General features: G+C 42.3%; 1 protein-coding gene across 1 annotated transcript in view; it reads right to left on the bottom strand.

The window, feature by feature from the left end:
* SPTBN5 (spectrin beta, non-erythrocytic 5) overlaps nucleotides 1–27532 on the bottom strand; it is a 2284272-nt gene that overhangs the window by 1637464 nt on the left and 619276 nt on the right. Inside the window, exon 23 of the mRNA XM_086937224.1 lies at nucleotides 12841–13011. Within this exon, the coding sequence (XP_086793350.1) occupies nucleotides 12841–13011 (171 nt within the window). The remainder of the gene's footprint in view (nucleotides 1–12840; nucleotides 13012–27532) is intronic.

Raw genomic sequence — 27532 nt, 5'->3', positions numbered from 1 at the left:
GCTCAGGGATAGTAAATGATTTAATTTACTATCCCAACACCTTCCCTACTATCCACGGGGACTGGTGTTGGAATAGTAAATTAAATTATTTAATTTTGCGCCCCCCCAGCGCAATGCGTGGTAACAACTTTCGTTGTTACGACCGCGTTGTAATGGAACGCGTGGTAAACGTATGCGTTCTAACGTCATACATCCCCATAGATCCAGGGATTGAAAGCATTCAAATGTATAAGCTTTAGATAAAGAAACATTACTAAAACAAGGGTTATATAAAAAAAATATATCCATATATATAATTGTACACATGTATGATGGTATAAAAACTTTAAGCATGATGGAACCAGCATGCTTTGTAGGATAATATTATATATAAATGTGACTATAAATAGAAATAACCATATCCATAAATACCTGAGAAATAGATGACTTGACCCACCTGACCTAAAGCTGCAACACTGAAGTGTGGTGACTGAAATTCGTAGCTTTTCGAGAATGTGTGGGTTCTGTTCTGTGTTGTAGTCTGGCAGATCTTTTGTAAAGGAACGTCTGCAAGGTTTGCTGAGATATATACCGCCCTTGTATAATGTTGTCATGCTGTCAAGGTTAGAAGTGTGCTAGTGTTGGAGAGACAAGAGTGTGCTTGTGCAGCAAAATGTTGTGCAATTGTTACAGTTGCCACTGAAGTGCCGTAGGTAGATTACCCCAACAAAATTTATAGTTGAATTGTCTGCAATTTGTATTTTGCCTTACAAAAACAGAATGAAATATGTCTCAATTTAGGACATCGATTGATATCTAGAAAATGAAGAACATGTTTGCTGATGTTGGAGTTGGAAAAGGAAAATATGAAGTATGAAAGGTTGACTGAGGTAAAATTGTAATGGAATGTTTGGGAATAAGTAAAAATGTGTTCTGAAAAACATGTATTCCTTAAAGAAACATAGAAAAAAGGTTTCTGTTGTGAAATCCTATATTTAGTGGCTGTGCAAGCTGAAACGAGAAACCACAGAAATGCGATCATCCACCTGAGAGATTGGAAGAACACCCTGTAAATATGTTGAAAAGGTGATTTGATAAGATGGAAAAGAACGATATTGGGTCGCCATTCCAGAGGAGACAATGGTACCCAGAGGGAAAGGTAAAAAAAACTCCAAATAGAAAGCTTGATTACTCTCGAGGAACAAAGGTAGAGAGAGTGATGAACGTCCATGCCCAAATACTCCTGAGAAGTGAACATTAGCAGAGATATGCACTGATCCTGAGCTAGTGAGGGATGGAAGAGAAAGCAGAGTTTACTACATTGATGCTCTCAACGGGTGTAGGGTACAGTGTAGACAGTCTAACCAGAATTTATTCGAGAAAAACATGGACGCTTTGAGTGTTATTTTCGTTCCCGCCTCATATAAGCTATCCATGCAGGCCTGAGGAATGTCTATGACCCTGGAGTATTAGAATGTAGTAGCTATGCTCAGAAGTGGAGAGACTGGTAAGACTTGGAGCTGGTAAATAGTCAACAGTTTTGATGTGGCCCGAAGATGAATGGGATTTGAATCTGAGAGTAGGAGTAGCTCTGAAAACAAGTGTTGATAGCCACATGGGAGCATAGAGGATGTGGAAATAGTGAGCTGTTTTTGTCTTAGTGGAAACCTTCGGAATGAGCAAAAAAGAAAGCGAGGTATGTATGAATTCTTGATTATGTGATAATGGAAAAATATTTCCCTATGACCTTGCGAATGGGCGTGGACTGGAATAGCACTGGCTGCCTGTTTTTCTCCCTTGTAGGAAGAGATTTTGTGATGGTTTAAACCCAAAAGTGGAGGTTTTCTGTATATTTCTAATGGATCTTGTTCCCGGTCCTGGCAGCTGCTCTTGGATTTGTTGAGAGCATCTGGTAATGTATTACCTGCGATGTACGTATGCTGGGTGTGAAAAATATCATCCAGCTCGTTAGCTAGCTCTAAAGCTGCTGAGCTTTTATTGAAATTGTATCTGACCGAGTACCTTTCAGATTGGTAAAATAATGCATGCTAGCTGTATTATTTGTTGTATCTAGCATTGGAAGATAAGCTTGATGGGCAAGGAAGATTGCATTAAAGTTGGAGCTGCTAATGTATATAAATTTCTGTATTACAAACCATCTGCGTCGAGCTTGTGCTGAAGATGGTCACCCCAGTCTTGTAGTGAGATGACGGTATTTATCAGAAAGTGGAGTGAAATTTGTGGAAAGATGGGGGGCTTAGCTTCGACACCACCTAAGATGGCCGCCTAGTGGGAGAGCTCTGCCGTGATGTGGCATGGGGAAGTCATGAGCTGGGGGAGTGCGGAGAACGCTGCCAGAAGGCGGGAGGGACCCCGAGGACTACGTAAGAATTACATATCGATGGACAGGGACATTATAGTGGAGGCATTCAGGGGCCTTTAATTTGTGGCCGTCCCTGAAGTAGGATGCAAAGTATAGACCAGTACGTACAGCGTTATTACACATATAATGTCCTTACGCGCAGTGTCAAGAGGAATGAGGCAAGGGGCGTGGCTTGGCGCCCGTGGGTGATGGCGGTGCCTGACTGAGGCTCTGACGCAGACCCGGGAGATTCGTCATTTAAATTCCCTGGTTTTACTCTTGTGGACTACGGCCAGCCGTCGGAGCATTTCAGCGATGTTCTGACACCCGCGCAGCACTTTTCATCGAGGCGGTTACGGTAATAATTGCCGTTCTTTCCCTGAGGGCGCTCCGCTGTACGCGGCCGCCATTTTGAGCGACCTGACCCGGTGCGCTTCTCATGTGTGGACGAGCGCATTTCTGCCTTTGTTTTTACACTGGCGGCTTCGTGGAGCTCGGCTACCTTCCGCCGTTCTTGTGCTGATTGCCAATTGATGAAGCTTCGTCATGAAGACGCCCTGTGAGTGATTTCACTTATTTCAATTTACTGCATCATATTGCAGCCGCCATTTTATGCAACTTAGTGCTTTGTGCTCTCACGCTGGTATGTTTTTTGAAGCTCACAGCAAACTTCCATAGCGCCACATATAATGCTTCAATTTTCCTGCAGTGTCAGCTTACTGCCATTGTTTTGCAGTTATGTGAGGGCGGCAGATTGCTTGTCGTCTCATCACTAAAGAGCACATTTTTTATACCATAGTGGCTTTAATACTTCGAGGACTTTCTTCACTGCCTTCCTGGACCGCCTCACATCTGGATGGTTATTGTGCTTGCTCATTCACCATTTGCTGGCAGGCTACATCATTTCCATGACTTTCTTTGCTCTTGCTGAATTCCTACGCGCATTTAATGGATGCGCATTGCATTTACCCTAGAATCTATGTCAATGTGCTTTCTTTTTCATTGGTGCAGCTGTATTCCTCGTGTAACATGTGATATAACCTCCAGCTCTTTCTACATGCACCTCTAAACTGGCGACTTCCTTACTTCTTCAGCTCTATTCGATGACTTATATGTTTTTATCCCTTACTTACTACACCTCGAGATCAGCTTCCAGTACTGCACTTTTCTTCAAGTGACTCTTCTTTATCACTGAATATACCTCCTCACACTTGTTGGTGATTCTAACCATTTATCTATGCTGTGACGATACACGATTTACTCATTCCTTTCCGGCTGCTCTTTATGGGGCGACTTAAATCTATGTCCCGCCTACCTTCTAAAGCACCTACAAAGGTCGCCTTTGTGAAAAACTCTAAAGTTTTTTCAGCTTTTTCTCAGTTAGAGGAGTCTCTTGCTTCATCTGGCTCGGAGGCAGCCATGGATTCTTCTCAACCAACATAGACTAAAAAAAGATCCCCCTTCACCACCCAAACAGCCAACACCTGTTCCCATGGAACTCTTGCTGGAAGAGATACGATTGTTTCGTCCTTTTCTTGAGGAGATCCGGACACTTCGCCCTTTCATGGAGGAAACCAACGCCAAACTTCAAGTTCTAACAGACAATTGGTCGCTAATTGAGACAAGGGTCTCCTCGGTTGAGCAGTCTGTTGTTTCTTTTCAGGAAACCCGAACCACAGTGACACATTTATCCTCACAGGTGGGAGCACTCCAGAAGCAGGTGGAGGAGTTAGAAAACAGAGGCAGACGGAATAATCTCCGCATCTACGGCTTAGTGGAAGGTCTTGAGGGTTCGGACCCGCCTGCCTTCTTCAAAACTTTTCTTCCCAAGTTGCTCCATCTACCAGAAGGAACGTCTCTCAACATTCAGCGTGCCCATCGCCTTGGCCGTCTACCGACGTCCATGTCCTCCTCGCAACGACCAAGGGGCATCATCATCTACTTCCTTGAGTACACTGATCTCTTGAAGGTTCTCACAGCTGCTAAAGCTATCCCCAAGTTGGCTTGGTCTGGATCTCCTTTGTTCTTTGCTCAGGACTACGCCAAAGCAACTGCAAATCGTAGAAAAGCTTTCTTAGGCATGAGAGAGGTCCTTCGTTCCATGGGTGCTCGCTACGGACTGTACCATCCCTGTCTGTTTAAAGTCACCTACAACAACAAGACGACTGCATACGAAGATCCAGTGAGACTGCAGAGTTTCATTAATGCACATCGTTCATCTGCCATGGACGCCTCTGGCCCTTCATCCTCCAGTCCTGGTTGATTTGTGCGCATGTCTTCCTTTGTCTTTTTCTCTTGTGCTGTAGCCATGGTCGCCCCTTTTTCGCGTTTTTCACTTGTTTGACTGTTTTCTTTCTTATGATGTTTTATTGATGTTTGTTTTCTGGTCTTTTCATTAACTACTGTTTCGCAATTCATTATTCTTTTTCCCCTTCTTTGTCTCCACAGGTACCCTTCTTTGTCTGACGATGTCTTCCCGGGTCCCTGCCCAGCTGACCTCAGTTGTGTTGCCTTACCCATATGGCTCCTTCCCCCCTCGCTTTCCTCTCATCTTTCCCTTTTGTAAGTATGTTTTCCTCTTGTTTTCTGTTCTTTCTTTGTTTCTTTTTGTTCTCATCTCCTTCCCTTTTCCACCTGTCTCGATTTCCTTATATGTTTGCTGATGATTATTTTTCTTTTTCAAGTTCCATTTCCTCTCTCTGTTTTTTGTTCTTGCCCTCTTCCCTCTCCCCCCTGAATCGATTTCCTATCTTGCATAATACTGATAATTTTCTTTTCTCAGGCTGTATTCCCTCTTTTTTCCATTTTAATCACTTCCTTCCTTCACTTTCTCATTTACTCTATTATGGTACTTTTCTTTCTTCTACTTCTTACTTCTTCATTTTGGGTCTTTTTCTCACTTGTGCATATATTTGCTTTGCATATTGCTCTCTTCTTGTGCAACTCTTTCTTTTCTTTCTTCTTATTTTTCTGATCATTTCTTTTTTCTTTCCTGATTTACTTACTTTTACTGGTTGCATTTTTGATCTCTTATTTTACCAATTTGTTGCCTTATTGTATAAACTATGTCTTTAAATTTAATCTCCTGGAATGTTAAGGGTGTTAATTCTCCAATTAAACGACGGCGTATTTTATCTCATCTAGCTAAATTAAATATTAACATTGCTTTTCTTCAAGAAACTCACCTTTCTGATATAGAATCTGAAAAGCTTAAGAGGGGTTGGGTGGGTGAAGTCCTCTATTCACAAGGTGATGGCAAACGTAATGGTGTTGCTATTTTATGTCGCAGGTCGCTCCCTCTCACAGTTATCTCTCAGGATTCGGATAGTAATGGTAGATGGACTCATGTCAGGCTATCGATTAGAGGTGTTCCAATCTCTCTTCTTAATGTTTATGGTCCCACCAACGGTGAGCCACTTTTTTGGGCCGAGTTCTCTCCCCACATTACCCAATTCATGGATGATAACTTTATCCTTGCGGGTGACTGTAATCACCCTCTCGATCCCTTTTTGGACAGGAAGTCTGATGCTACTTATATCCCCACAAAACCACATAAACTCTTTACTCAAGCTATTTCACAACATAAGCTTGTAGATTCTTGGCGTTTATGTAACCCAACATTACAAGAGTTTACTTTTTATTCACCCCATCACCACTCCCAATCACGACTTGATTATATTTTTGTTTCCCATGCACTTGCCCAAACACTTACTGCGGCGGAAATTGGTCCAATATTGCTCTCGGACCATGCTCCTGTAATAGTCAGTGTTGAGCTTCTTCCCAAAATTGAAGGCCCTAAAATATGGCGTTTTAATAATGCCCTTCTTCTTGATCCCAAATTTTCCGCTTCCTTTACTACCTTTTTTGATGAATTTTTCCTTTTTAATGATGTCCCCCCAATCTCAAAACATACTCTCTGGGATGCTTTTAAGGCGGCGACACGCGACTTTATTATTAATTTTGTCGCTAAGAAGCGTAAAGCATCTCGTCAATTCACTAAAACCCTTCTTCATGACATTAAGAGATTGGAACACGCCTATTTTACTTCTCATTCCTCGGATAGTCTGACATCTCTGGTTGCTGCTAAGATTAAATTTAATGAAAAGTCTACTGAAGATGCCTCTTTGTATCTACTTAAGTCAAGTGCTAAATTTTATGGTGGTAGGAATAAAGCTGGGAAGATTCTTGCTAACTACTTAAAGGTCAAGCATAACAAAGTGAACATTGAATCGGTTTATGACACCAATGCACATTTACAACACAAGGATGCTGATATTCTTGCTACTTTTTCCCACTTCTACAAGACCTTATATACTTCCGACACTCACTCTTCTCCTCAGTCTCTTGCTCACTTTTTTTCCACCATACAAATCCCTACATCCTTCCCTCTTGACCTCTCGTTCTTAGAATCTGATGTCTCACAAACAGAATTGCTTACTGCCCTCAAACGCCTTAAACTTAACAAAGCCCCTGGCCCAGACGGTTTAACTGTTGAGTTCTATCTTCACTTTTCTAAACTATTACTTCCAAAACTTCACTCCCTTCTCCACTCTTTTGCTGAATTAGGCTCCTCTTCTGGCACTTTTTCAGACGCACACATTTGCTTAATACCTAAACCCGGGAAGGATGTCCAACATTGCAAAAACTACAGACCGATTTCTTTAGTTAATATTGATTACAAAATCTTTGCCAAATTATTAGCGATTAGACTTGATCATTTGCTTCCTGACCTTCTAGGTGATGAACAATCAGGTTTCGTCAAAGGCCGTTACATTACTGACAATACCAGACTTTTATTTAACATCTTAACAAAATCTTCCCATCTCCAACATCCTCTCGCGGCGATAGCCCTTGACGCTGAAAAGGCGTTTGATAGGGTTGAGTGGCCTTACCTTTTTCATACCCTTAGTTGGTTTGGATTTGGTCCTAAATTTATTTCCTTAATTTCATTACTATATTCTCGCCCCCGAGCTGCAGTTTATGCTAATGGCCAAATTTCTCCTTATTTCGACCTAGGTAGAGGTGTTCGCCAAGGCTGTCCCCTTTCGCCTTTCCTTTTTAACCTGGCTTTGGAACCCTTTTTGTCCAGACTACGCCAAAATCCCAATATTCACGGATTTCAAACTAAAGATCTCTCCATAAAGCTTGCTGCCTATGCAGACGATATTTTACTTTTCATCTCAAACCCTGCTATTTCCGTTCCCGCTTTTTTGGAGGAAGTACAGACCTATTCCTCGATCTCGGGTTATAAACTTAATCACGACAAATGCGAAATTCTGCCCTTGACTAAGTTCACCTTTAAGCCTGACTTTAGCGCCTCCATTTTCACCTGGAGCTCTTCCCATATTAAATATTTAGGTTTGCATATCACTCCTTCCATTCCTGATACCATTTCCTTATGCCTTACTAAATGTATCCAGAAATTATCCGACCTTACGGCTAAATGGCATCCTCTTTACTTGTCTTGGTGGGGTCGCTTAGACACTATCAAAATGATGCTCTCCCCTATTGTTCTTTATACCCTTTCCAATATTCCTTTTTCTATTCCAGCTAAGTTTTAAAAAAAAATTAACTCAGTTTTATCCTCCTTTCTATGGCACAATAATAAATCTAGAATGTCCCTTGCCAAACTGATCCGTCCTGCTTCTGAAGGCGGTGTCAATTTTCCAGACTTCCTGGCATATCATAAGGCCTTTTCGTTGCGTCAATCCTCCCTTTGGCTACAAGATCCTGATTCCCCCTGCCCGTTGAGCGCCTTTTCCTCTCCCCTTTCTCCTTTGCTGAATGTATTTCCTTTACACGCAAGCCCTCTTCAATCCTTACTCCCATTCATAAATTCACTCTCAAACTCCTTTTATCCTCTAATCCCTCTCCTCCTGTATGTGTTGCTGACTTTCTCTCCTCCACTATTTGGCACAATAAACACCTTTTACTCCGAGGTAAACCGATTTTCTGGAAATCTTGGAGAACTAAGGGTTTGCTTTGGATTTCGCAATTATTCTCACAATCCACTTTTTTATCCTTCCACACTTTATGCTCCACTTTTGACTTGCCCCTCTCTTTTGCTCCCAAATACCTTCTCCTTAAAGCGTCAGTTATGGAAGTTTATAATAAGCTTTCCAAGTCCATCCCCTCTCCCATTTCACCCGATCCTATCACTCTACTTCACTCTACTTTACGTACTCTTCCTAAAGCCTCTGTCATATATAAACACCTCCATGCACATACAATCCCCAGACCTAAGTCCAAGGTGGAAGAGCTTTGGGAAAATGATTTTTCCACATCATGGCCAATTTCTCTCTGGGACAAGATTTGGACAAAGATTTGTAAAACTTCTAGGGCTGCATCTCTAACACAATCTATATTTTTTATTTACAATCGTTTACTACACACCCCCTCTACTCTCCACAAACGCTTCCCTACCACATCAGATACATGTTGGTCTTGCACATCACCCAATGCTACTTTATTTCACATGTTGTTTATTTGCAAGGATGTACGCGCCTTCTGGTTACAAGTTTGGGCTCAAATTAATATTATTTCTTCTACCAGTATCCCATTTTCCCCTACCCAGATCTTTTTAGGTAGTTTATCCCCTTGTTGGGACCAGATTGATCTCAATGTTCGTATTGTTGATTTATTGTTGGCTGTTGCATTTCAACAAATTACTATTAATTGGAAGTCTGCCTACACTATTACTTTCAAAGCATGGTGGTATAATGTTTGTCACAATCATAGACTTGATACTGCTTTTGTTTTTCCTGCCCAGTTGGCAGCTAAGCGTGTTGAGTTATGGCTTCCTATTTCGTTGCATCTAGATACTTGTACAACTCGCTCCTTCCGTCCAAGGCCTGCTCAGCAGGAGGTTTCTAAACCCCCTTGATACCCTTTCTCTTTCCTCACGTTATGCTAAACTGTTTTACTGCACAGTTATATTTGCATTTGTTTTCATTGTATATTTACTGCACATTTTCTTTTTATTTCCTAATACCCATGATTAGTTCACTATGTTTCGAATTGCTTATTTCACTTTGCATTGTTTTCTATTTACCATTTTTCTGATCCCCCTCCCTTCCCATCCCCCTATTATTTTCCCTCATAATACTTCACTTGCATTTGTATTATTCTCTTGTATTACTTTTAATAAACTTATTTTGAACTAAAAAAAAGAGGAATGAGGCAAAAGTAGACTATAACACTACAGGTCGGGCAGAGCCAGCACAATCGTCACAGCACACATCACACCAGACATTTCAACTCCAGAGGACAGAAACCTCCTCGACTTCCTCCTCACTTCAGCAACTAAGATAGTACTCACGAACTGAAAGAACACCGCCAAGGCCACATTCAAAGGGTGGTTGAACTGGGTGATCTTCCTCAGAGGGGCAGACTACACCACACTCAGAAAGACACCAGGAAGACACCCCAACAGAAATATGTAGTCTAAACTAGATAAATTCAAAGACTCCTTCAAACCTCCATAGACAAAGCTTGACCCAACCTCTAATCTGGTCGGAGCTTTCTGTCACAAACAACCACCATCAATGTATGTGTTGCGTTTTATGTTTTATGTTCTAACGAGAAACACGTCAAAGGCGAAAATAAGTGTTAAATGTTACTTGTGAGCCAGTCCCTAAGGGCGTACAATGTCGAACAGTCAATCTCGCAACAAAGGCCCGAGGCGATGATCATCCTAAGAATGTCAAGTTTATACGTCTGTGATTATATGTAACCTGTAAATACCAATAAAAAGATTTTTTTTAAAAAGAAGTTCAAGAGTTATATAAATGCACTTGCGGTTATATCTAGTTATTGTCTTGTAGATGCTTATGGAATGTATCTGTACAGTGTAATACGTCAAAAGGTACTCTCAATTTAACAACTAAAATGCATTGACTAACATTTAATGTATATGGAATGCATTCCACTATAACAAATGTACCAAATGTACTTATTTTTGTATAAGACCCAAACCTTGAAAAAACCAATAAAGTGTGTTAAAAATAATACGTGTATTTAGATTTGCTTGACCCATTGTTACGATTACACATTTTGCCCCAGTGAAACCCTGAGGAAGTGAGATGTTTCCTCTGGAAACACGCCGCGGTGGTGTGGACCTAAATGACAGCAGGTTGCCCTTTATGGACTTCATAAGCTGCTAACATTTTGCTCCTCTGTTAAACCTTGGATTAATGTAGAACTTATTGTAATTTTTTTTAAACATATCATTGGAGACAAGTGGATAATTTCACTGTCCCCAGACGTCATGCAGTGAAACGCCAAATCATCAGAACAGTTGGTATGTGAGAAACCACTGACACAAACACCCATTTCCTTACAGCCGCGTGTCACTTAAATTATAATTCTTAAAAGATATCCACTGAATTTCTCTATTTACTTTTACATATGTCCTAGCGTTGGCACTAGAAAAGGTTTAAGTGCGGGGGTGCTGTCATCAGTGTTACTGAGTTTTGAAAAATCCAAGCCTTGCACGACAAATAAGTGTAGCAAATGAGCATTGTCCATTCAGCTGGAGAATGGCGGGAAGTAATGTGTGTCCAGTAGTGAACATTGCCCCAAATATATGACTAAACGATGGTGTGGCAGGGTACTACTCCCATGTACAGAGCACATTTTGCAAAGAAATGGTCACAAAATTTGCATCATACATGCAGTTTTCATGCTATACCTGTACGGTGCGGAAACGTTAACACCTGGAATGCAGATTTCTGCACATACATGTGCGCATGACACAAGCAAAGTGTCTTTGTATGGGTCTTTGTTTCGATTATACTTCACAATTTTTTTTAAATGTGCCTCGTTTGTACTTTCCTTGCTGCTGATATACTTTGATTCACAGTGACAATGGATATGTCACACTTTACAATGACCATGTTGGATATCTTTATCATATACTGAATTGCATTTTTCAAAGGGATAACTGAACACAGCGACATTGTTTGAATTGTTAAATATATTTCGAGCTGCAAAGTTTATAGAATTGTGAAAAATATGTTTCATTTGGGAAGTCCAAATAAAAAATGTTTTACCCAATGGGGGGACAGAATTTGCAATCTCTGAACCGCTATGCAAGCATGGCATATCAATGCAGATTGTACTCATAAATTACAAAAGAGCATGGGTCATCCAATGGACATTAAAACCACGCAATACACAATACACAATACACAATACACAATACATGTAATAGTATATCCATGCCTAGGACAAACATGTCAGTGAATATCTAGAACAGTCTAAACTACTATTATGAATTGGCATAAAAGCCAAAACGAAGGCACTGATGTACTAAAGAGTTACTGAGTTCTTTCTGACAGTCCTGCTAGAAGTGTTTTGGAGTGCAATAAAACTGGAAGCTTTAAATGCCAGGGTAGAGAGGACACGTGTTTTTACCAACCAGTCTGTGTGTGGTTTGCTTGTTTATGATGGCTATATTACTTTGAAGTCAGACACTGAAGTGATAGTACTACAGTAATTCATATGTATTTCTGTTTGTGATTTCTGTTACCTGGGTTGCACTGCAATAAGGAGTTTTTCTTATTGCAAGGTGTTAGGGTCCACAGGAACTTTGCCTTCAAATAGTTAGTAAGAAATGGCCTCTCTCCTGTCATCCCACCTTGCACTAAGGCAGTGGCTAAGGCTTATGCCTCAATGCACTGTTAATCTAGAGGTGTAGAGAAATGACTACGTCAAAATATAGAGAAAAAAGTATGGTGGGGCCAAAATACTGAGGCTTAAATATTGAGAACCAAAATATTATGAAGCTGAGTATAAATAGGTAAATATAGATTTACTTTTTTGACTTCATCATTACATTCCCTGAAGATCATCAAGGTATATGTATGTTAAGTTAACTATAACAAACCTATACTTAACTGTGCATACTTACCTTCACTAAAGTTTGGTTCCCAATAGTTAGGCTTTAATATTTTGGCCCCATTATATGTCTTCCTCCATATTCTGGTGGAAATCAGGCAGGTAGAGTGAGGTGTGTTCTAGAATTGCATCACGCAGGGTAGTGTACTTACAACATTTCTAGGACTGTCATTTCAGCAGTTAACCCCTAATGGAACTTATATCACCGAAGACATGCAGCATGATTTATGGATAGGTCTGTAGTTACCTCCAATTCTGCACCTTACACTATGACATGCGTCTCCATTCCATTCCACATTCCAACCTGTCTAACTGTCTGAGATAATCTCAGCAATCCACCCAGGGTGAGAATTTAGCTTTTCTGTTCTCTAACCAGTACCTAAAACCAACATTCTCCATTTGCTGTCAGAACAGGATGAAAGATGATTTGGCAAATCACAACAGTGTTAATCACAAATGTGGGAATTTATAACACATGGCACATTAGTCCACGACCTCTCCGAAACTAGTAAATGTACAATGGAATATTCAGTGTAAGATTGCCTCCAATTCATTTCATGCTGTTCACTCAAAAGATACATTAGACAGGAAAGAATGCTTACATTTTTAAGCTGTTCAAAATGGACTTCGTTTGCCTTCATCTCTCTCTCTGCAGCCTCGTGCCACTTGAGTTTGCGAAGGATGTTGGTCGGGTCGCGATAGGACTCATCTTCTGCAATTTTGTACTTTTCTTCCATCCACAGGATAAGCTCTGTGGCTTCTCGGTTGAATTCCTATTACAAAACACAGAAAAGGTACGGTATGTGTTATGGCCTTCTCGTGCAGAACGCTTTTCAGCTCATTGTGTAGTTGTGCGAGTCTTCTACAGGGTAATCATTCCGTGGCTAGAAAAAAACAGAATACTCAAAACAGTCCTCAAACACAGCTTTTGTGAGCAAGGCAGTTTAGGACCTATGCTTAGAAGATGAAGGAGGGATTCTATTGCCTCGAGAATCAGGAAGTAACCAGAGTACAAGCCTCAACACTCATTGATCATGTTCTTCTGCAATGATCCCTTGATTTACAATAATTCTCTCTCTTCATTATTTGAGGGACACAGGGGAACGAAATTTCCAGAAACTTGTTCACTAAGGAAGAGGAAGTAAAGGCTTGAGACCAAAGGAAATGCCACTTCAGGTGAATGCATTCCCTTCGCTTGCCCTGGTACCCTTTGGAAGAACATGGTCACCCCCAGTTGGGAGCTCGCAATCTGATAAATTATTCTGCTTCGTTGTCAGATTCAGAAATATGGGCCGACCACAACATCCTACAACACGGATGTACCGAGATTTACATCAGTATGTAACTGTGACACCAAATACTATAGAGACCATCTAACATGTTATATTGAAAGAACAAGTTCCTAGTAAATCTATTCTCCATTAGAAAACAGATAAGGGATTTCTACTGAACCCAGTTCTGCAACCCACCCCGTGTTCACAGAAGAGGGTCACATTAAAAAGATCAAAGAAAGTTTAAATTGAAGTAGAGAGAAACACAGAACAACCAAGTCATCATTCAAAATTAGTATTGTACTGCTGAAAATCGTTGATATAAATATCATGCTACAAGATAGTTATAGTTAGGATTGTTTTCTGTAGGAAATCCGCAACATTCTATTGGTAATAACTTTGGCGCCGGTTGAGGAATCTGCCTGTAATTTTCCTTAAATTTGCCTCGCTGCGCTCCGCTCCTTCCCTGAAAGTTTAGTGGGGATTCGTTAAGTGGGGGCTGAGATAAAAGGGGGGTCCCAAAACGTGTTTTCCCCATGTTAATTTCCATAGGGCGGTTGGACTCACTTTTAGCCCGAACGGCTGAATGGATTTCCACAAAACTTGGCAAAATTGTAGGGACTGGTAGCCCGATGTGCCTTTGCTATGTCTCAAGATATGCGCTCCAGTGGATTTTGAGTAATTTAGGTTCAAAAAAATATATATATCTGGGCGGAGCCTAACCACACATCTGATCTGATTGGCTGTCAGCACTTCATCCAAGAAGTGTTGGCAGCCATCTTGGGACCAATATACATGATATCACCTCATTAAAAAGAATTGTAGTTAATAAAGGGTTTTAGGACTTTAGTTACATTATAAATCATTTGTTGATGGTACCATACTCATTTTAGGAATTGTGGTGTGTTCTTTTTTTTTTTTTTTTTTTTTATTTAAAATTTTGATGGCACATCATACAACAATTTGTCATTTACCTACACAGAGATCACAATACACAATATAACCCAAATAATTACTATGTATACAAAAATTATAAGTCATCAACACATTCAGGTGGAAAACTTAAACAAGCCTTATAAATTATTAACCAAGGGGTACCCTTACTCTCTCTTTCCACCGATATATAGGATTCAAAATTTTTAATCCTAATTTTCTAGTTCTTTTTCCCTTCCTGGCGTATATACCTTTTTCAAGGTTAAATATCCCCAATAACAAAGCAATCCATTGTTGTATTGTAGGGGGAGTAGGATCCCGCCATGCTCTTGCAATTAGTAGTCTGTACACTGCCATCGCTAGGAACATAAATTCAGTATTATCGTCCCTATATCCCCTAACCCCTAGCATGATAACCATTGGTGTTAAAATCTCATTTACACCCAGAGTAAGCCTCATAAAATCTTCAATCCCCTTTCGTAAATTCTCTAATTGGGGACACACTGCAAAAATGTGGATACTGTCTGCTACTGGAGCATTGCAACGAAAACAAGTTGTCCCTGTGGTCGCCCCCCACTGTGCAATGCGGTCCGGTGTGTGATAGAGTTGAAATACAGTTTTAAAGTGCTGCGATTGAAGAGGAGCAGAACACAGCACAGAGCATCCTAACTCGAGTGAATCCAAAAAAAGTTGACTCTGTACGCCTAGTTTCCCTGCCCATTTATCTCCAAATTTCTCAGTATCGTCTTTTTTTAGGCCTGCTAGACTGGCATAACAGAATCGTATAGAACACTCTCCCCCCTGAGCTAGAGATTCCATAAGGTTACTCTTCCGAAATCCACATTCTCCCCCCTTTTTCTTACCCAAAAAGCTCCTGATTTGCAAATACTTAAAAAAACTATTTCTTGTAATGCCATATTTACCCATCAAGTCTGAAAATTGTAATATATTCCCATCCATTCCCATCAAATCCCCTATACTTTTTAAGCCTTGCATATCCCATTCCGCCATTATAGAATCCGAAAATATCAAGGGGGGTAGTGTTCTATTCCTATACAATCTAGTATACCTATTGTACCTTCCTAGTCCGCATTTCTTTGCTACTGCTATCCAAATATTATATGCAGCTTTAACTGTTTTAAATCGTGTATGCTTATAGTAAAGGAAATCTGCGTGATTAAGGAAAGCGTTTGCGGCGTCTGCCCCCATTACAATAGAATATACCATTGTCGAGCAAGATCTAACATTCAACTCTAGATTATCTGCCCCCAGCAAACCCTGGGTGTATTGTAGTACAGATGCCCAATAATATAGCCTGAAGTCTGGGACCCCCCACCCTCCTCTAACCCTTGGTAGCGTCATAAACTTATAGGCCCTTCTCGTTTTCCCATAAGACCATATAAATTTATTAAGTATTGATTCTAGTGTACTAAACCAGATTGTTTCAAAAAAAAGAGGAATAGTGCGAAAGAAATAAAGGAATTTGGGAAGAATAATCATTTTTATTACATTTGTACGTCCTACTAGCGAAAGTTTAAGCTTATCAATTCTGGCCAGGTCTGCACTTACATCTTTAATTAAAGGAGAAATATTCCGTCCTACCACTGTGTCCAAATTGGGTGATATCTCAACTCCTAAATACGTTGCTGCGGGGACCACTCGAACATCATTATATAAGACCATTGCGTTTTTGATAATTTGTGTTTTTGCGCTGTTTAATTTATACCCGGATATTCTTCCAAATTTGCTAGCCTCCAGATCGACCTCCTCCACTGCTTTGGCTGGGTCTGGGGTGATTATAGCAACGTCATCTGCATATGCTAGAACATTAACCTCCACTCCATTCGAGATAAGTGGTGGGATATTCGGGTTAGATTTTAAATAACGCAAATATGGATCCATATATAATGCGAAAAGGAGGGGAGAACTAGGACAACCTTGCCTAGTGCCTCTTTTAATTTGTACAGGTGCCGTTAAATCTCGATTTATTTTAATTCTGGCTGTAGGTGCCTTGTATAGAACCTGAATTGCCCTTATAAATTTATCGCCAAAACCATATACTTTCATTATTTCCCATAAGTATAACCAAGCCACCCTGTCAAAAGCCTTCTCGGCGTCAAGGAACATAGCTGCCAGTGGGCCGCCATTAACCTCCATAGCATCAAAGCAAGTGATTACTGTTCGAACATGTGTAGTGGTACCTTTTCCTGGAATAAATCCATGTTGCTCTGGTGCGACTAGTTTTTCAATAACGGTAGACAGCCTTGTTGCCAGAATTTTAGAATATAATTTCACATCCGCATTCATAAGGGCAATTGGTCTATACGACCCTGGTGTTGTAGGAGGCTTGCCCTTTTTAAGAATAACAATGATCTCAGTGCCCCCCCATGAATCTGGAACTGAGACTTCCCTCTGTGCTTGTAAAAGAGTATCTAAAAGCTCCGCACTTATAGAAGAAAAAAATGTTTTATAAAATTCAATTGGAATGAGATCTGGACCTGCGGCTTTAGATGATGGGAGTTCCGAAAGTGCTGATGCTACTTCCTCTAATGTTATATCGGACTCTAGCTTAATCTGATCTTCTATTTCCAACGTATCTAGCTGTATATTTCCCAAATAATCTCTTATTTCAATATTTATTTCCTCGGAACCCATCCTGTTGTCGCTGTCATATAAGTTCGTATAGTATTCCCAGAATTCATTCCTTATGCCATTAGAATCTAATATCACATTTCCTAAGTTATCTACCATGCTTTTAATGTCACCAGCATTAGCTTTCTGCCTCGTCCTAACAGCAAGGACATGCCCCACCTTCTCACTGTATTCAAACACCTGTTCCTTTTTAGCGAGATAGCTTACGGCTGTTCTATTTTTAACCATTTCAGCAATGTCGTTCTTTAAAATCATTATTTCTAATATTTTTTGATCCAGTGGACTCCCAGCTATGATCAATCTATTAAGTTCTGCTTCTGCAGCCAAAAGTGAGTTCATCTGTTGTTCAGACTTCTCTCTTTCAACTTTCCGTCGAAAAGATGTAAAACTAATCGTCTCGCCTCTAATCCCTGCTTTAAAAGCATCCCAGACATTACCACTGCTTGTGCTACCCTTGTTATTAAGCCAAAATTCGGTTATCCATTTCATCATATGCTTGCAGTAGCTCTCATCTTTCAACAGCGCTCTTTCAAATGACCATTTATACACCTTTCTGCTTATTCCATTAAGATTCAATGTCAATAACAACGGGTTATGATCTGACATCATACGTGGTAACTTTGTAATAGATGCATTAGATAACAACACGTTAGAAATTAGGAAATAATCCAATCTAACAGTAATTCTATGGGGCGCTGAAAAAAAAGTGTCCCCATCACTCACTGGATTCAAATTTGCCCATACATCTGATAAAGCATTATGTGTAGCCAGATCTACTATCGCCTTATGTACCCTCTTCTTACGCCCAGTATAACCATAATTCCTTTGAAGCTCTACACTGGCAGGTCGATTAATATTAAAATCCCCACAACATACGATAGGATCCACCCATGTTGTCAATTCCTGGTCCAAAAATTCAAATATATCTGGTTCATCGGCTGTTGAGCCATAGACTGAGACCAAAGTAAATCTAGCTCCTCTGAACACTACTTCCACCATGACCCATCTTCCCCACTTATCTACCTTCTTCCTAATCACCGTACACTCTCTCCCCCTTCCCAGGATTGCCACCCCTCGTGTTTTTGAAGCTTGTGTAGTGTAAGCTAATACTTCGAACCCCAGCTGTCCTAACAAAAAACCTTTACCTCCCTCAACGTGGGTCTCTTGGAGACAAATCAGATCTGGATTTAATGCCTTACAGAAAGCAGAGACCCTTAATCTCTTCTGGAGGTCGTTAAGGCCACACACATTCATTGAAATAATTCTACATGCCATTAAGAATTTCAAGAATTATATCCGTCCTAATCTCCCAATTTCCTCTTTCTCTCTTTGTTTCCTTGTTCCACCATATACTTAAAAGCAATACCAACTTTTTACCAGAGCTCTGTATGTAAACTACTACAAATGATGTGTGCCATTTTCTCCCCCCCCCTTGTGTTCCCCCCCTTCTCCACCCCAGACTAACCCACCCCCACCCTCCCCTACAGGCAAATAGGTCAAGCATGACCTATGTGTGATCGCCAGAGAATCAGCAGTCGCCACTTCTCCCCACCTTCTTACCCCCCTCTATGTCAAATAAACAGTTACAATATTCTGGTTAACTCTCCTTATACCCCAAAACTTCAATCATAAAGGCCTTTGCTTTAATTTCGGAAAAAAAGAACTTAACCTGACTTTTAGTTACTATTTTCAGCTTTGCTGGGTAGAGAAGGTAGGCTTCTGAACCCAGAGATTGTATACTCGGAATCAGCTGCCTCAATCTCCATCTACGCTCTACCGTAGCATGGCAAAAATCAGGCCTTGCAAAGAATGACACGTTATTAAAAGACTTTCTTGACTCAGGTTTGGCCTTGTCTAGGATCAGCTGCCTTAGCAGGAAATTCCCAACAAAGATCAAAATTGCCCTTGGTTTACCCCCTTGGGCTCCTTCCTGCCCTCTTTTGAAGAACGGAAAGCGATGGGCTCTTTGGATTTCATGTTCCCATTGCCATGATGTTAGTTCTGGGAAAGCCCCTTTTAACAAATTCACCACAAACATTCTAATGTCCCCTCCTTCCAGTCCTTCTTCAATTCCTAGCAGTCTGATGTTATTTCGACGCTGTCTATTCTCAAAATCCTCGAGTTTCCAGTTAACATCTTCAGCCACCTTCTGATGCTCTTCCTTATATGATTTAATCTCTCTCAGATCGTCCTCCACTTTCCCAGTTCTTTCTTCCACGTGTGCCACCCTCTCCGCCATCTCGTCCTGCCTTTGACTTATCTTCCTCAGTTTATTCTGTACCTTTCTAGCCTCATGCCTAGCTCTCCTACTTTCCCCTCTAGCCTCGGATTGCATCAATTTCAGAGTGTTGAATAATAGGTCCAGAGTAACAGGTGGTTGTGTGGGCTGCAAAGAGCCCTGCTCTCCAATCATTGTAGCCGGGCTATCCTGCTCTAAAAAGGAGAATGTGGTAGTAGAGTAATCCCAGGCTAGTTTTTTAGTGGGGTCTGTAGTGCTGCTTGCTGAGGATGGTTTTCTTCTGGATAATCGCTTTTTTTGAGTAAATTTCTGAACCGGAGAGCTACTACCTGTATCTCCCCCAGTTGACTCATCAGAACTCTCTTCAGTAGGAAGCGAATGTGACTGGGAGTCTTCTTCTACCGAGTAGAACCTCTCCGCGGAGGCTGCCTCAGATATAAAATGCAATTCAGTGGAGTTGGAGGTAGAAGCTGAGGATTCGCCACCTGATTTCGCTCCTTCTCTTTCCAAATTTATTTCTACTTCATTCTCCCATAGCGGAGGCATTGCTTGTGCAGCGCCAACTGTTACCAAACCATTCGCTAATCCTGTATCACAATCCGTGGATATTGTCAAGCAGCTATCGTTATCTGGTAATTGCGCATTCAAAGCGCTAACCTCAAGCACTTCATTACCAACCTTGTGCAGTGAAAGATGATCTCCTGGGCCCACTTTGGTTGAGAGCTGTGTAGGAGCTGCAGTGGCCACTGCGGTACTCTCACCCGCTGCATCTCTCTCAATCGCCTGACTTGCAGCGCTAACAGTGGATGCAGGCATCGCCCCAGCCGGCTTCCCTGCAGCGGGTCTTTCTCCCTGTTGCTTAGTTACCGCTATCCCAGCGCCCGCGCTGGCGCCCTTCACTGCTTTCTCTCCCTCTCCCACTGCCGGCGTCAGCCCATGGACCTCGCTGACAGAATCCACATCTCCTTTAGCTTCCGCGGCAACTGTAGCAGCAGGCACTGGGCGAGCATCGGACATGGATACAATCTTACCGCTGCAGATCCCGCCCGGATTCGAAGGTATATTTGAAAAACTCTCCGTCACTGATGGTTGGCGCATAGCACTCTCTTTTGTCTTCTTGGTGTTTCCACTATCCTTAGCCGAGGCTGAATTGTCGCCGCCCGGTTTTCTCAGAGTTGGTTTTTTGGGAATAGCACCGGCTTTCTGAGCCGCGTTCTGTGATACTTTTGTATCCATCTTTGTATCTTGTTTGGTGTCTTGTTTCATATCGGTCTTGACTTTCTCTTTAGCATTAGGGGCTTTGTTAGATTCAGTTTCACCGAGCTTCCCACTTTTATTTTCTCTGCCGTCTTTTGCATCATGTACTCGTTGCAGCCTCGGCGGCATTCTGAACCAAGATTTCAAAATCAGCTTGGTACTTGCTGTAATATTTCTCCAAAGCTTCAGGGCAATCCGTTTTGTTAAACTTAATTCCTGAGAAAGGAACCCGGCGTCTTTCCTGCAACTCCTGCTGCAGTGAAGCTGTATATCATGCTGCCAAGTACTCCTTCCCAAACCAGGTTCCAGCATCGATTCCGTCAACCATTTGGCCTGTGGCAGGGAGAAGTGAAAATGTGCGACTTACTCGCTGAAACCCTCAGCGGCCATCTTGCCGGAATTGTGCTGTGTTCTAAGGTGATTTTACCACGTGAAAAAGCCTTCGGCTGTGATATCATGAATCATGTTTGAAAAAAAAAATAATATCTCATGATTTTCCCACAGTGGTTTGGAAGGGGATCTATAAGCTAAACTGAAAGCATATTTTCTGTAAATTCACATTAACTTTCTCAGTCATTTGAAAATGAAGTCTGACATTCTCAGTAAAAATGTACATCCAACAAGGACAGAGACTGTCAGTTGATTCCTTTGTGTTCTACTGCAGCCTCCTAGAGTGTTCTAAAGAACAACTAGAGCGCTAACAGTCCTACTTATTACAAAGGTATAGCACAGCTGAAGCCATCTTGATTGGAATAAAGTGGTAACTCTTAAAACATTTAATTTAAAAAGGAACAAAATGAGGGGGTATATTTTGCCATAGAAAGTATGATTAGTGCTTCAGACAGAAAAATTAGGGATCATTTTGAGTGACTTCTCAAATACTCTTCTATTTCATTAAAAAAATTCTGACATGCAGACTGAAACATGCACTTTGAATACCAGCAGCAGACTTCCCTGGTGAGCAGTAGCTTTACTACAGTGATCTAATGAGCAACTAGAGTGCTAACATTCAGAATGTATGGCAAATGTGTGACACATCTGAATGCCTTCTTGATGGAACCAAAGTAAACAAGCATTGAAAATGCAATAGATCTCACCCTCGTTTAAGTTAAAGCCATTCTGTTTGTAATGAGGTGGCTTTTTAGCTTTGCTTTTATTAGTGTTTTTTAAACTTTCATGTAAATAACATGCATCTGTATGCATATATGTATATGTATGCATGCATTTATATTTGTATTTATATAGATATACAGATTATATATGCAAATAAACTATTGACCATTCATTTATTTGCATATACAACTACACACACACTACCACCTTACTTCTAAGGAAACTTACACATAATTACTCTCTTAAACAATCACTTATAGAAACAAATACTTATTTAAACAGGAACTCTTACAATCTCTCACTCTCACATATACTCACTTATATACATCAATACTCACATATACTACATTAAAACATATGTTGTTACAGATAAATACACTAGTGAGGCAGTCATTTACTCACTAACACACACATATACACACTCATCCACCCATACAGTCCTGCACATATGCTGTCTTCAAAACACATCCAAACAGTGAGTCAGTCATACTGATACTAAAAAAAATCTAATAACCCATATACACACACATGTAGCTACTCACCAACCCATGCCGCCACTTATACACAAAGTGAAATACTGATACATATATTTAAATATTTAAACATTACTCGCTAATATATGTATTCACTAAGATACACTTAATAAGCCAGTTAACCAATCAATTTTTTTTTTTAAAACATCCTTTTAGACACTTATTTAAACATTTATTCTTCCATCGACCTTTACATATACATTTATAAAACATATTTATTTTTCAGAAAGACACACATTCACTGGATGGTGTCATCAGTGATGTCATGAATGACGTCACTAACCATGTCATGAGTGATGTAATATGTGACATCATCAGCAGTGCATTGCAGGCGCGCAAGTTATAGTGAGTCCAACTAACTATAACGTGGGAATTTCAATGGTTTTATGTCAGTAAAATTTCCAGCTAACTATAACTGGTGCCAAACCTATGGTTTTTCAGTGAATTTAATAGGTTTTTTAAATGCTAATTCCTAACTATAACTGGTGTGAAACCTATGGTTTTTTCAGTGAATATATATATATATATATATATATATATATATGTGTGTGTGTGTGTGTGTGTGTGTGTGTGTGTATATATATATATAATCCATTTGCACTTACCTCTCGATATTTTGTCCACGTTATTCTTGTAGCATGATATTTATATCAACGATTTTCAGCAGTACAATACCAATTTTGAATGATGATTTGGTTGTTCTGTGTTTCTCTCTACTTCAATGCAAACTTTGATCTTTTTAATGTGACCCTCTTCTGTGAACACGGGGTGGGTTACAGAACTGGGTTCAGAAGAAATCCCTTATCTGTTTTCTAATGGAGAATAGATTTACTAGGAACTTGTTCTTTCAATATAACATGTTAGATGGTCTCTATAGTATTTGGTGTCACAGTTACATACTGATGTAAATCTCGGTACATCCGTGTTGTAGGATGTTGTGGTTGGCCCATATTATATATAGTCAAGGTACATGTACATGGAGTTAGGTATAGAAATTACCTTTCGATATTTTGGCTTCAATATTTTCTCCTCTATATTTCATCTTGAATACTAGGGGGGCACATCTAACTAAGCACACAGGAGGCAGGATTTTGGATGTGTTGGATAAGTTACTTACTTGTAATCCTAGTTATCTCTTCCAGGGGTATCCTCATCAAAGTCATAAGCACTGAATATTCGCACCCATGCGCGGAGATCCCGGAATAAATAAAAAATATATAAAATCATATATATATACTGTTGGACCTGGGGTAGCCTGGCCTAGGGCAAGACTAACATACAGAGGCTCTGTGTAAAGGTTGCAGACCACCCAAAAGTAAAGCTACGCAATAGCACACAAAAAGAAAACACTACACCAAAAATTGTGGGAAAATACGTACTGTTTTATAAAAATAATATTTTCTTTGTGGTCAAAATTTACAGTTTATGACATTTCAGATTATTGACGTTTCAGCAATTAAACCTCTTTACTTCTAGCAATTTATCAGTTAAATTCCCAATTACAGTTCATACCGTTTTCTAGAGATCAGAAAAACCCACTTTTCAAAGATGACCAGCAATACAGTACACTTTACAGTAGAGTAATAATTACACTTCCAATTAGTTATCTAAACTCAAGGTTCAGCATTAATTAACCATCTCAACAGACTCTGAACTTAGCTTCAATAGGGTATTACACGATGCCCAATACTGGACACTCACAGCACCAACCACCCTCAGTGTTAACTCTTGCAGTTGATCTAACTCAGGCTCCACGATTTCCCTCTGTGGGTTACCTCCACCACCACTGGGAGTTTATAATGTCCCTTCTCTCACACAGAGGTAGCACCAACTCTGGAAGGAACTCTCCACTCCCTCCTTCTTGAATAACTGTTCCCCTTCCCTTCGGGTGACACTCCTTACCTGTGGCAGAGTTATCTGCGTGGTCCAGGGGAAGAACCTGCTTCACAGGGTCAGGGGAGACTCAGCACTGAGGTCACACAGCAGCCACTCGGTATACTTTCCTCTCTTCTCCCGCTCGTGCTGTATTTACTGCTAGCGCTCAAGCGGGGAGAGAGATCACAACAGCTGATTGGCGACTGGGCTCCTCTCACTCGCCTTTCCGTGGAGCGCTTGAGCTGAACAGGGGATTTAGCGTTGCTTCAGCGGCCAGGGGAAACTTCCGGCGCCTCCTCACGCAATCCTCGATGAGCGCGCTGTTCTCCCGGGCATGCGCGTAGCTCTCCGACGACTCCGCCTCCGCCCTCACGAGTCGCACTGTTCTCCGGAGCCTGCGCGATCCTAGCCGGACACCTCGCCTCACAGACGCTGCACTCCTGGGCCTGCCCGAACCTAGGCCCCTCATGCCTTCAGTAGCGGACGCGCTGGGGACATGCGCGGAAGCGCTTCCTTACTTCCACTGACGCGGCCGGTGCCCCCGGGGTCCCGCAGACGATCGGAGCAGCGCTGCTGCTCTCCCTCAGTCACTTCCCTCACCGGCTCCAGGGGAAGTATATCCTCGAGCGGCGCCCTCGCTCCCCAGGACGTTTATGGCTCCACAGACCCACGTCTTCACCAGAACACGTCACGGGGCTCACAGCTGTTCTTCCACGCTGGTAGGTGCAGCGCTGGGCATGGGAAGTTAGGGATATCCTCAATAAGAGTGTCCTGTCAGTTTTCACTGGGGTTCAGACTTAGAAGGGTCTTCCTTCACACGCAGGTTGCTTTTCTTCTCAGCAGTTGATGTTTGGGGAGGGATTGGTCAGAGGCTGAAGGGGGAACGTCTCTCTGTAGTGACTGTCTGCCTCCAAGACAAACTAGCTGCTCCCAGTGCGTCCACCTCCTCTCACCACTGCCTCACTCCTCCACTCTTGGGTCAGCACAAAATGGCTGCTGGTCACTGGCCTTTTATAGGGTGGCCTGAGACCTGCAGAAGTCACTAGATGGTTCTGGAAAGTTCTTCCTGTTAGCCTATGGGCCTGTCCTCCAGTAGTGTCCGTTATGGCAGTTGGTGGACACCATTTTAGGTTTCTGGATGTCCCTAGATTTTCAAGGGGCTTGACTAGGCCTCACAGGTTATGAGGGAAAAATGGCGTCATAGCCAAGGAACACCTAGCCCCCTGACAGCACTGAAAAATCCTGGTGGACATGTATAAAAAATAAAAACAGAAACTCTGGGAGGCTAAGGGGGACAAAAATAAATAATAATGGTTAGAACATCCCCAGAAGCAGACAGGTCTAACACGCGTCCCCCCCAGCTGAAAGTGGGGAGAACTACCCAACCCCTTGGGAGTCCTCATCACTAAGGCGGAAATACCTGGATAGACCGTCTGCATTGGCATGGTCCGTCCCAGGTCGGTGTTCCACCCTAAAGTCCATTCCCTGTAGGGAGATGGACCACCTTAGCAATTTGGGATTTTCCCCCTTCATTTGCATCAGCCAACGAAGGGGGCGGTGGTCAGTCTGAACCAGGAAGTGCGAGCCAAACAAGTATGGCCGCAGCTTCTTCAGGGCCCAAACCACCGCAAAGGCTTCTCTCTCAATTGTACTCCACCTCCTTTCCCTGGGGAGTAGTCTCCTGGACAGGAAGACCACGGGTTGATCCAAGCCCTCATCATTTAGCTGCGATAACACTGCCCCAATGCCATGTTCTGACGCATCTGTTTGGACAATGAATTCTCTAGCAAAATCAGGGGCCTTGAGAATGGGAGCGGAACACAATGCTTGTTTCAAGGTCATGAAGGCTTGCTGGCAAGCCTCCGTCCAGACTACCCGTCGGGGTTGTTTCTTGGAAGTAAGTTCAGTGAGGGGTGCCACAATGGTGCCATACCCCTTCACGAAGCGACGGTAGTATCCAGTGAGGCCCAGGAAGGCTCGGACCTCAGTTTGAGTCTTGGGGGGCTCCCAGGCGATGATAGCCTCAATCTTTGCCTGGAGGGGCTGCACCGTCCCTCTGCCCACCAAGTGACCTAGGTACACCACCGACCCCTGTCCGATCTGGCACTTGCTGGCCTTGATTGTCAAGCCAGCCTGTTGCAGGACATGAAGAACAGCTTGCAGGTGCTGCAAATGGTCCTCCCAGCTGCTACTGAAGACAGCAATGTCGTCCAGGTAAGCAGCAGAAAAAGCTTCCATTCCAGAAAGGACCCTGTTCACCAGCCGCTGAAAAGTGGCAGAGGCGTTCTTGAGCCCAAAGGGCATCACACGAAATTGGTAGTGTCCCTGAGGTGTAGAGAAGGCTGACCTTTCCTTCGCCTCCTCGGTAAGGGAAATCTGCCAGTACCCTGAAGTTAGGTCAAAGGTACTTAAGTATTGGGCAGCTCCCAGCCGGTCAATAAGCTCATCCGCCCGTGGGATGGGATGTGCGTCAGTTTTGGTTACTGAATTCAAGCCTCGGTAGTCCACACAGAATCTCAATTCAGGTGTGGTGCCTGGTGGGGCAGCTTTTGGTACCAAAACCACCGGGCTAGACCAAGGGCTACCAGAAGGTTCAATCACTCCTAGCTCCAGCATCTTGGCGACTTCACTTTTGATGCTGGCCTTCACCTTGTCCGACAGCCGGTAGATTTTAGACTTCACAGGTGGGCTGTCTCCTGTGTCCACATCATGGGTACACAGGTGGGTCCTACCCGGGACAAGGGAGAACAGAGAAGAAAATTGCTCCAGGATCTGGCGGCAATCACTCTGCTGTTCAGGAGTCAGGGATGGCGAGAGAATCACTCCCTCCACCGACCCATCCACGAGAGAAGATCAGGAAGAGGTTCGCTTTCCTCCTCTTCTGCTCCATCGGTCACCATCATTAAGACAACCTCGGGCCTCTCATGATGTGGCTTGAGGCGATTGGCATGCAGCACCCTGTGGGGCTGCCTCGGGGTCTTAAGATCCACCAGGTAGGTGGATTTACCCTTTTTCTCCAAAACCTCAAAGGGGCCTGTCCAACGGTCCTGGAGGGAATTTAGCTCTCCAGGTTCCATTACCCACACTTTCTGTCCAGGCTCCAGTTCCACTGGGTGAGCGTTGTGGTCATACCACTCTTTCATAACTGCTTGGCTGGCCTCCAAGTTGTCTGAAGCTTGCTTCCACAACTTAGCCATTTGGCTCCGGAAGGCCAGCATGTAGCTCACCACGTCCTGGGGAAGCTTCCTGGGAGTCTGTTCCCATCCGTCTTTCACCAGGCTGAGAGCTCCCCGTACAGGGTGCCCGTACAAAAGTTCGAAGGGGCTGAAGCCCACTCCCTTCTGTGGCACTTCCCTGTAGGAAAACAAGAGACAGGGTAGGAGGACGTCCCATTTCCTCCGCAGGCTCTCAGGTAGACTCC

This window comes from Lissotriton vulgaris, chromosome 9 (genome assembly GCF_964263255.1).
Source record: "Lissotriton vulgaris chromosome 9, aLisVul1.2, whole genome shotgun sequence".
NCBI classification, from domain to species: domain Eukaryota; kingdom Metazoa; phylum Chordata; class Amphibia; order Caudata; family Salamandridae; genus Lissotriton; species Lissotriton vulgaris.
Note: the sequence above shows the minus strand (reverse complement) of the source record. Positions and strands in the feature narration are given on the sequence as shown.